We start from the raw sequence: 12,082 nt of genomic DNA on the forward strand, positions 1-12,082 counted from the left end.
TTAAATGAACCTACATAAACTTTGGTACCAGTAACCAGCAAACACATTCTGACTTTCACCATATGGCTACTTCATCACATTTTTAAAAGTGGCAAAAAAAAAAAAAGTATTTCTGTTGAACTTTTAACAACAAGCACAAGACTGATGGTGATGGTGAGATACTTGTCAATACATTTCTGACATTCCTTGTGAGTGAGAAACTGCCGTCTTCTCAAAAAGGTAGGGCAGCATCACAACTATGTGACTGGAACAGCTCTGTAATTGAAACAGGTTGTCAGCATTCAAAGCAGCCAAAGGAGTATTTTTTCCCCTTTGCTGGAGACAAAAGATAAGAAAAAAAAACTTTACTGTCCAATAATGACTGCACATACTCTATTTAAAGCATAAATATTGCCTGAAGTTCAAAAATAAGTTTTAAAGGATAAATGTAGGATTGGAAGGATGCAATAAACACGGCTGTCTGACCAACACACATGAGTACCAACACAAAGCCATCATTAACCCTCATATGTGCAGATGTGAATATGCCATTTTAAAGTAAAATACTCTCAGTTAGGTGATAAGTAAACATAACAAAGACTTACTCCTTTCAGGCAGCCTCTCAAGATTTACAATGGGGAGTTCAAATTGTGTGATTTTTTTACATTTTGGCATTCCTCACAGAAACATTTGGAAGCCTGACTTTTAAAGTCGGAGTGCAATCTCAAGTTCAAACTCATTTTGGCACCCACAGATATAAACCAAGTTGAAAGTTGAAGGAAGACAACAGCTTAATTTTATCCTACTAAGCCACCAGAAGGACCCCAATTCCACACGACTGCAACAATAAGTTCATTCATAACGTGCCAGAACAGTATTTGTTTAATCTGTTTGATGTTTTTTTTTTTTCCTTCCAGATTTGGGTTTTAAATCCAGTTAAAAGAAAAAGAAATTTCACATGCTTCTCAAAACAAACTTCCTAATTTAGCAGTGACAAAATCATAAAAATAAAGAAAGGAAGTCAGTTTGTCAGTCTCTCTGGACAGAGACAGGAGGTGGTGCCGGAGAGGGTGAGGGAAGGCTGCAGAGCATGAGTCAGGGGAGGGACAAGATGATCTCATGTAAGAGGAGCTAAACAGAGCTGTGGTATGAGGCCCAGTCATACTGGTCTTCCCATCACCATGACAGCATACAAATACAACAGCGAGCATGCATCATTCTCGGGCATTGATATGATGCAACTGCATGGGACTGCAGTGCAGGCATAGTTTATATAACCTTCTATACAACATCTCAGGGATACAGTAGTGTTGCATTCTGCAAGATCAGAACATCTAACCTTTTTAAAGGTAAATATAGTGGATATCTTGGAGAGAACAGTTAAATAGAACCAGTTCATCTCGCCATTGTAAAATTACTGAGAAAAAAATAAGCAACAGATCAAAGTATTTATTGTCCTGCATTCACTGTTTCCAGTCAGAATTGAAGTATATTGCGATCAGCAATTACAATAAACACACAGATTTTATATGTTCATTCTTTGTTAAACCTAATCCACCGCTTGTGCAAACCAAGGAAAATCTAACTACATCATTATGGAATGACATTGTGACCTTTGACTATTAATTTCTTTATGTTTGCACCCCTTAGTGGAAGTGATACGTTAGAAAACAGGTGATTAACCTGTTCTCACAGTTGACCTGTTGGGGAAGAAAGGGAAGGCTGAAGAATTTGAGTGAGTATGACAAGAGCTAAGTTGTTTAGGCATTATAATACACAGTGGATCACAACTTGTTGGTTGCGAGGCTGCAAAGTGACAGAGCGATCATGCTGGCCCCGGACGGCTGAGGTCTCACTCAGCAGGATCATTTGCACTAGCACAAAGCACAAATTGGCACAAAATGAGTTTGAGATGTTCACTTGTCCACCAAATACTCATATCTCACGCCAACAGAACATGTGTGATGTGCTCACCAAAGCTGTTACCATTAGCCTGGTGGTCATAATGTTATGCTTGATCAATGTTTCTGCATAAATACATCTTTGAGTAAGTGTAGTGCAGAATCCACTACTGGCTGAATGACAGATGCTGTCATTTAGAGTCAAAACTCCACTGGGCAACACCAGGAGTGACCTCCCAGATGATGTCACCTTTCAGGAAGTAGTGCAAGTTCCTACAATTATGCTGTATTTATAACCATTAATTTGACCGTCTACAAAATACAGTTTAGTCTAAGCCTCGCTGCACCTCCCCATTACATGTCCTGAATAGAAAGTGAGCTAGTCTTCAGTAATTGGGAATACCAGAGACTCAGACGAGACATTAGCCACTTTGCTGGTACTGTCCATCTCCAAAGTGTACCTAAATTCATTTAGTTTGAAATTGTAATAAAACATCCTAACAAAGAGGTTCACCCAACTAAGCAGGACATAAGTCTTGGACAATGCTCCCATAAAAACAATGTACCTTTTGTTCAAACGTAGACAGAGGAGGCCTGCAGTCTATGTGTGGGCCAGTGGGCCATGTGAATGTGATGAGTGGGCTGTCAACAGAGAGCAGAGGGGCAGGGCTGAGCCCAGGAGGCCGGACAAAGGCAGTGACTGTGCAGAAAAAAACTGAATATTATCTGACTCCCCACTGTGTGAGATTATGAAGGTATTAAAGGCTTGGTTTAGTCATATTGAGATATTCTTTAAGAATCTTCAGTGGTCTTTTAGCTGATAATGCTGAATAAATGAATTTACAGACAGCACAGCCTCAGATACTCTTGCAGACCACACCCTACAACACAGCAGGATATTTAGAGCTAGATGAACAATGGCTAATGCTGTGTGGACATCAAGATTTGATCAATTTTGCTGCTAAGCAAAAAGAAAACAAAAGAAAATCTGTATTCTTTATAAGTTGAGTTTTCTCCTTTCTTAGAAAATTAAACAGTTTAATGTTTAGGGAAAACCTTGAAGAAATAAGTGCAAATTATAATTACTTTGCTGTACCAACCATCACAAGCAATTACTTACTAATTTGGGCTTTGACGGCAGAAAAACAAATAGAGCTTGCTGCTCTTAATTACCAAAACATAGGCTGCTCGGGTTTAAGAAATATAGACCACCGAGACCAAACACCATCTAAAAACTGGAAAACAAAAACTACTGACTGATCCATTTAATCTACTGTGATGACAGAGCAAAATCCACTGTTGTGAAACTTAAATGGCCCCTTCATGTTTGACGGCCTACCCAGCAGGCTCAGCTAGAACAGCACGCTCCCATTTAAAATACAACATGGCTGTTGTGTGTGCCTAAGAAGCCATTCCTTTAACCCATTCCCAAAGTTTCCAATCTTTTGTCCAAGAAACCCGCCTTACCTCTCAACACTAGTTGGTGTATTATTAACACACAAAACTGCATAAGTATGTTATTTCAGCAACTGAACCATGAAGGACTATTTGTGATCTGCATTCAATGAAAGGAGTCTCAAAGTCTAATACAGTGTAGAACTCCATGGATCTATAATTTTTAATTTTGCCAATTTCTCCAGTTATTAAAATAAATTTAAATGAAAAATGTGTTCAACAATTTCTTGAACAGGCAAAAAAGTAAAGATAAATACATGTAAGCAACAGGATTAGCGCAACTCTTGGGCTGCATTATATGTGAAAATCATGAGATGGTGATACAAAAAGTACATATTGATATTGATCACAATAAATCCAGATTTTCCTCCCTTCTGTCTCTCTCGTGTGTGCTTTCAGCACTCTCTTGGACTGTAATCTGTGCCAGATGTGAAGATCTATTTCAGTGAGATCCCGTTATATTTTAAAATTATATTTTAGCCAACAGCTGTTGAATCCCTAACTTTGCAATAATTATGGCACATTGCACAATCTGACGTAAAAATAGCCACATAACTGCGATACAATTGTGAAGGCCTGTTAGTAGCACAACATAGACTTTATCTGACCTACTCAGAGCTGGAATCTACAAGAAATATTAGTTATGAAATTTTACAAATTGATCTGTATTGGATGTTTTTAAAAATCACAAATAAATACCTCTAAATACCTAATTTAAAAAAAGGATATTTTTGGTTTCAATAACCTAAAAGCGAACATTTAAACATAGAAATGTATTTGTCTCTGTAAGGTTGAAGTAAACCACCTCTTGTTTTATAACTGTCCCTACAACTGTTTTGTTTACTGGCTTGTTTGCTTGGTTACTGCTGCCGATTTTACTTTTAAAAAGCATCCCATTGATTCTCCATGCATCACAAGGAGCAAAGCTCGAGGCTCTATGTAGCTGAATAAAGGTCAAGCTAGCTTTAGGTAATAATAAAGACAACAATGTTGTCAAGGGTTTAGATAACGGTTTAGATAGAAAATGATTCAAGTAACCACGAAAAGAACACTTTAAAAGGATATATGTTGATATTTTTTTTAACAGTAGACTAACACAGGCAACCAAGACACATTTCTCAGCTTGTTGTTCATTTCTTACAGTATTACAGAAACCAGTAAACTCTGCAAAGGCAAATGTGTCAATATAAAACTTCAGTGAATGTTTTTATTTAAATACCTCTGCGCCACCGTCAAAACTAAAGCATTTTTAACCTTATAATTAATGTATCACTTCAAACAGGCTGTTCATTGACTCCTTAACTCTCTAGTGAATAAATGTTAAAAACCTCCAACTTCAATTTCTCCTTCATGGGGTAATCTGTAACCTGGGTAGATGGAAACAGGAAACTCAGAATTGGGAAAAAAGAAATTATCAGCTCACAGTGGATCTAATTTGCAGCATCAATGGCTTAAACATCACAGAAAATTATACAATTAATCAAAACTTATTTTAGCATAAAGTGAGGTGAACACAGATCACAAAGGACGCTGCCACTGTAAGACTACATTGGATACAGTAAACTGTAAAATTATAAAATGATCATTATTTTTGGAAATGTGCCCTTACCCTTCAGTAAAAAATTCATCGTTCATGCAACAGCTGGTGGGAAGACAAAAAATTCCCAAAAATCTGTCCATAACATGTGGAAACCGATCGCAGACTGGCTGAAACGGCTGAAAACACAGGAAATAAGTAAGCTTTCTATTTGTCACAGCCCATCTGCCTGAAGACAACAGCTACAGATTCCTAATGATGCTCCATCATATGACTCCTTCAGAGCCCACTCACAGCGATTAAACCTTCCAGCACAGCTGATTGGGCCTACTGGCAAAAAAATCCTCAACAGCTGAAAGAACATGCACACATATGCTGAGTATTCACAAACGAGCACGGCATTTGTTGCCTATTGTTCTCCTGACTTAGTCTGCGTTTTACTGAGACACAAAGAGTTAAAAATCCACCGCTGTCAGTTTGAATTTAGCCCGTTTCTGCGTCTTCAGGCCTGACCTGAGGATACATGTGTCTGATATTGCCAAGCCCAAGCACAGTGGTGCTCGAATCGGTGATGGAATGATTCTAATTAATGTGGTGCTCTCAAAAAGGCATGGCAATGTGAAGTGACATGAGCTACTGATGTAAGATGACTTTGAGCCATGCTATAAGATATTGTACTGCCTAACATAGGAGACTTCACAGGTCATAACAGCACCACGCAATGAATTTTATCTCTGTAAAACCAAAGTCAACCAAACAAATAGGGATGTCTACTAGTACTGAAAGTTTGCAAGGTTTACAACAGATTTTTTTTGTCCTACTGTTCATATGGTTGAATGTTCTGAATCGAAATGAAGTGCCTTCTCTGGATATAAAGCATACCTGTAGCTAGCCCAACTAATTTACCAGCTAATGTTGTGATGGTCATTCCAAAAATAATCACTTGTCCTGAATCCACTTTGTAACTAATTTGGTCATGCTAATGACTCACCCAGCACTGTGTGTCTATGATTTAGTAAGGAGGCTTCATTCACTGAATACTGGTGACAAATAGAATGAACTACTTCAGCAGAGTGCTGCCTCGACCCCACTTGCTGCTAGCCCAACAAGCTAGCAACAACGGACTGTAGTACAAGCTGAAGTACTATCAGTACTTGTGCTACTTTATAAAGAAAAGAATGGCAAGAAGAATAATTTTTTCCATGATAATTCTATCCAATTTAGTCACTCAAAAAAGGACTTCTAAATGAGGAGGGTAATTGTTCTATGTGAAACACACTCAAAACAAGTAATTTAATAGATAACATTACTATGATACCATGTAACCTTGTTATTTTTACTTAATGTAATCATCCTAATATCCCATTAGCCCACACCTTACTGCAAAACATAACTGAAGCTATTTGCTAGCTTGTACCAAATAGCTACAAGGCTTCATACCCCATGAAACCATGGGGAATGAGATCAAATCAATCAAATATTGTCAATTAATGTTTTCAGTACATGTTTAAACTTCAATTTTCTTTTTTCTTTTTTAAAATGTATTGCAATTACAGAATAACTACAAACTTTACATTGAACAATAGTGTAAGCTGAATGTCCTCCATGTTCACGCCACAATGCTCTCTGCTGTTTTAAATGTTGAAAATATATTCTACAGTAATAAAAAAATTGCATTTTAGTTAAACAGGACAAATACAAGTTAGTTAACTGATATTCTAACCACTAATAAACATTTCCAAGAACTGCCATGCATGATCTTTTGTTTCATTTGGAAGTTATTTTACAACGCAAACAGAATAAATTGTTAGACGTGCAATTCTTTTGCACATGTGTATTATTAAAGGAGAATTTATAGAATTCCAAAAATGAACAGACCTTTACTCTGACGAAGTAACCGAGCTTATTAGATTTTTAAGCAAGCAAACTACATGTAAATTATTACTGTTTCTTCTTATTTTCTGCCCTTTCCTCTTTTTTTATCAATTTAAATCACGATCAGCATTACTGTAATAAGAATTTGGTCTTTTGTTTCTAAAATTCAAGCTTAATGTGATGTCATGAGGGAAATATCCCCATTTTCCCATTGAAAGCTGCCAGTCAGCAGAGAGGAAAAGGGAGCAGGCTGACATTTAGCCACTTAACTGTCAAGCAGTGACCGGGCAGATTTCTTCATCGCTTAAAAAGCCTCGACTTATAGATCCGCTCCTACCTTTATATTTTTCCAATACGTCCTCGTAGGCTTGGAGGTATTCCTGCTCGTCCGAGAGCACATACCCCTGCGGCGCGGACTGAGCCATAACCCGGGCTTCACAAACTGGACGCTCACCAGAGACGGACTGGGACACAGCATGTGTGTCGTTGTGTAGCTCTACATGCTTGTGTGTTCGTGCGCCTGTGCATGTGTGTTTGCTGTGGGCTGGAGAGTGATCGGCGCTGTTGTCGTTCTGAAGGAAACGCCCTGCAGCCCTCCCTTGTCTGCAGTCTGACCAATAGGAAGCGCTTCCTCTGTGACTTTACAGGACCGATAGGAAGGACTGCACTGTAAAAAAAATAATCGAGGTCCGTGTTCACAGCCCAACCCAGAACTGAAATTAAAACTAACATTGAGGGATGTTTAATTGTTGTATATTGCACAGTCTAATTAGACCAGACTTATTTAGGGTCTGAAGAAAATGTTACAAAAAAAATGGGCTGACGTTAATTTAATGTCATGGAAACCAAAAAAAAAAATTGATAGCATTAAATATTAATGTAAACAGCTTTTTCATTGTTTTCCAAAGCTACTGCTTTCTTTATAGCAGAAAGTACCATATGACCATCAGCCATTTACAAACGGTTTCCATAAGGGGAAAATGCCCCTTTAACAATATGTTTCTTTAAAATGTCTTATTTTTCAACATTAGCATGTAACATACACAAAAAAAATTCCAAGTCTCGACTTAGCTTTTGATCTCAAACACCTGGAAAGGTGCTCATCACAATATGTCTTTTCTAAATATAATTAATTCAAACATGTAGTAAATAAAAAATATATAGTGTTGAAACGTAAGATGCAGTAAATTAAGCCACAACTGAAAATAAAATAACTGTACTGCAAATGAAATGACTAGCTTACTGCCATCCAGCTGTTAAATGTTGTAAAATGTACAGAAACCTTTGTACAGTGTTAGCTCACAGTGTGAGCTAATATACTGTATGTATTAGCTCACATTCAAGCAAAAGATTTCGCTGTCTTCTTCATTGGATTGTGGCCACAGTGTTGTGCTCATTATGCCCAAGATTCTGCTTCAGACATGTTTAACAACTTGCTTGGAAACTTAAATTCTTGAGGGGTTTTTCAGAACTTGTAGAGGATTGGTGTGATATTTGTCATTTTGATTGAGAATCAGAATAATCAGAATTAAAATCAAATTGTTGTTGTTTTATTATTATATTTATTTTTATTAACAGAACCGGTCCAGAAGATTAAACAAAATATTTTGTAAATACAATAATTAATGTAATCTTTTTTTACAGTGTGGATAAAATGAGCGTCCTGTCAATTTGCTCCATTATTATTAGCGCACTTTTTATTGCTCTTTTTATTGCTACTGATTTCCTGTAACTTTCATAAATCCACAAAACTAAAGTTCTGTTTATTTTATCAACTGGGATTTTACTGTCGGAACAGATCTTTATGAGCTTTAATTGAGCCCGGACGATGCAGTTATGTCTACAATTTTACGATATCAAGCGGTGTCAAAGTAACACTATAAAACGATTAGGTGCAGTAAAGACAGCTCGCCATGCATTTCATCACGTTTCTTTCAACCTGATTTCTTAAAGGTCTTATTGTTTCATTGACGTTCAACGATGAAAACAAAATCCATAGGAAATTCTAAATATAAGAGCACACCAACAACATCACGGACAACATACCCGCACATAAACCCCGTTATTGCTCATTCAGTCTTTGTTTTGTTTTGTCTCTCGATCTCTCTCGAACTTAACAAGGTGCGCGTCCCTCACCTGCGATCCTGAGCACAGCTCTCTCCGCTGGATCCAGTACGGATCCTCCCTGGATCTTCCTCTTGGACCGCTCGTGTCTCGGCAGGTTCCAGGGCAAAGTGTCGCCGGGAGCCGGCGACGCCGATCCGGATTTGACGCTGCTGTAGTCATCCTCGTCCGAGATGTCTGCCGAGGAAGACATGGAACAGTGCAGGGAAGGGTTTCCCGAACTAGAGCTCTGTGAGACAAAAGGAAACGAACAATGTCTTGATTATACACACACACACGCACATACACGAACACATAGATGAGAGGCTAAAAGGACAGAAAACACCGCCAGGCTGTGATCGCATTTTTCTCACCATGGCTGGTCAAGGTGCGTAATGTGCGCGCATGTTATGAGTGACATGGGCCACCAGTTCGCAGCGACCCAAAACAATAAAATACTCAGCCAAATAAAGGCAAGACGAAAAGCAATAGCGTCTAGCTCCCCCGCCAGGTCAAGTCCAAGACTTACCACGGTATACATGGAGACCTGTCAGCTGGAAGAAGAAGAAAAAAATATATATTATCCTATTCGGGCATCATTAGCTTCCTCCTTCAGTCATTTATTTTAGGGGTGCCACACCCTTCCAGGGATGCTCCGGACTCTGTTCCCCCCTTAAGGCAGCATCAGGGATGCGGAGTGATGCAAGATCTCCTGAGGACCGACAGAGGATGATGCCGGTGGGTGCTGTGTGTCGAGGCTGAGCTGAGCTAGACCGTGATGGGAGAGCAGACTGCATGTGTCTGCGCGTCATACCGGGCAGCCAACGGCAGCAGCAGCAGCAGCTTCAGTTCTGACGGTGGTGTTAGAGCGCCATCTCTTACACAAAGGAAGCTGGTGGCTGTAAACATCCCCCTCATAAAGGGTACAATAAGTTCCAGAGACACGCTGCGTTCACAGTGGTGACAGCCGCAATTCCACAACAAAATGTAGGGCTCACAAAGAACGCACTAACTTGTCTTTTCACCTATATCATAGGATAGTTACCTGAGAAAAGTTTAGCTGCACATGAAGATTTCTGTTTCCAAAATTCATTGGTTCTTTTAAGATTCTTCAAGTTTGGCTATTCATTGGCTAAAGTAAGGGGTGCAAGCCTATGTTTCTGTAGTCATTTCCTGCTGCACCTTGACGCTCCCAGTTTGAGCAACAGAACAAATAAAGGCAAACACATCCCTAAGGAGGAGGGTTGGGTGAATTATATACTTGTACAATCACGTTCAATTTGCCTGGTGATCAGGGACTTTAACAAGGGCTTACCAGGGCAGTAGCATCGGGCCCAGAGGTTTGGAGGAGCAACAAAATAATTAACTTCTTGTTTTTATTGTTGTTTTACTAAGTTTTGAAAATTGAACAGATTGAGGTTTTATTCAATAATTGGACACTTTTCGAAAGAAAATCTATTGGCTGATCAAAAAGTCTATCAATAAAAATGAGACAAGCATCTCTCAACAGGTATTACAAAAGCACAAAAGTTATCAGTCAAAAAACAGTTATTACTTACATTTCTTTTTAAATATGTAGGGGTGCACTGATTGCAGGTTTCTGGCCGATCACCGATCAGCGATCTTTAAAATGACTGACCTGCCGATTCCATACCATTATTTTTTTTTGCCTGGAATGTTGTTTAACATAGCAATAAGTGGCTGAGTTGGTACTGGTGAGTTAACTGCAAGCATGTAGACATGACCTGGTGGGCCGGGCTGTCAGTCAAACCTCTCTGTCCGGAGAACATAAGAGAACAGTGATTGATTTTTAGACCTTTGTTGAGGTAGATAAATCCGAGGGCTTTCCAAGCCGATCACCTGCCTCCCAAAATGAAGGAAGTTAGTGCAAATAAATCAGTGCACCTCTACAAAAATGATGCTGAAAAACATTTATCAGTGGAAAAATAAATGTAAGGTGAACAGTCCCCTTTGCAGACTCTCTTGATGATGAAATAAAAAAATGCAATAAAATACAATGAATGAAACATTCAACATATAATAATTTCTGGTTAAAAATGGAAGCAACACTCAAACTTTTGTAAATATTTTACAAATTCTTAAAAACAACCAAAAAAGAAACCTATTGGTTATACTACCACAAATTTAAAAGATTAGTAAAGCCACATCTTCTTTTTGTGCATCCACAACAGTTAAAGTATATATGTTTTTTTCTTTTTTTTTTAGACTTCATGGACACATATTTGCCAAATTGGAGTTTGGCATTTCTATCCACTTTTGTTCTTTTGCATCTATAAATAGACTAGATGAATTGTTTGTGTGAAGAATTTTTCAACAGGGCCACGCAGAATCATTTCTCGTTTAAAATAGATGCTGCAGAATTGATGAAAGCAACGCTTTGTTAACAATAACAGCATCACTGCCTCCTGTTTCATCAGATTAAAACCAAGTCCTGCAGAGGCAGCTTAATGTTGCGTTTATATTATGATCATACTTCCGCTTATTCAGAATAGGAAAAAGTGAAAGGACATATGGCTTAAGATCTGTTGTTTTTCTAGGGGTAAATGAAAATTTACCTGAGTGAATCTGACAGTGCACAAAATCCCTGCTGAAGCAAGGATACAAGGAAAATCACAAAACCACCTCACAATGACTCATTTCTCTCCAGGGAGTGGCTTTAGATTATTATTACTTGGCAGAGTCTCTACTCTGTGGTTGGCAGGTTTTAAAAGAAAAAAACATTGCGGGTAAAACATGAAAGGAAGCACAAAGTTTTCAAGCTCATTTGGTAAAACATTTAGTTTTTTTTTTACAAGATTCATGCAGGCAGCGAACGTCTTTAAGAGCAAGACATGAAATAAGACACGTCTGCATCGGCTTCACTTCCTGTCAATAAAATGTGTTGTCGTTAGCTCCTTTGCACTGGTCTGGACCAGTTAAACAGATTAAACGCTGTAGACATGTTCTTATCGACACGGCCACTGTAAATCTGTCATCTTGACAATATAGGACTGTACCACAAAAGAGGGTGGGATGATAATTAGCCTAATTAGACAAATTACTATATTTTTCTGATTCAGGCTGAACCCTGACATGGTAAAATATGTTTGGTCATCTTGGGACTCTTGTGATTTTACAAATTTGCTAATGTTTATTCGCACAATTAGGTCAAGAGTTCTGCCACTTGTCCATTTACGTTACAATTATGGTAAATTTATGGAAATCATTGCTT

General features: G+C 38.4%; 1 protein-coding gene across 14 annotated transcripts in view; it reads right to left on the reverse strand.

Moving 5' to 3' along the window:
• The window catches only part of dst (dystonin), a 112,865-nt gene that overhangs the window by 95,922 nt on the left and 4,861 nt on the right, over nt 1-12,082 (reverse strand). For 11 of the 14 annotated variants that reach the window (XM_017308845.1, XM_017308843.1, XM_017308842.1 and 8 more), the window contains exon 4: nt 8,884-9,100. In XM_017308845.1, coding sequence (XP_017164334.1) covers nt 8,884-9,100 — 217 coding nt within the window. Of the gene's footprint in view, nt 1-7,084; nt 7,243-8,883; nt 9,101-9,224; nt 9,243-9,379; nt 9,623-12,082 lie in introns of those variants that run through there. The other 3 variants (XM_008429813.2, XM_008429814.2, XM_008429821.2) reach the window with 3 other exon arrangements.

Source organism: Poecilia reticulata, linkage group LG15 (assembly GCF_000633615.1).
Source record: "Poecilia reticulata strain Guanapo linkage group LG15, Guppy_female_1.0+MT, whole genome shotgun sequence".
In the NCBI taxonomy this organism is placed as follows: Eukaryota; Metazoa; Chordata; class Actinopteri; order Cyprinodontiformes; family Poeciliidae; genus Poecilia; species Poecilia reticulata.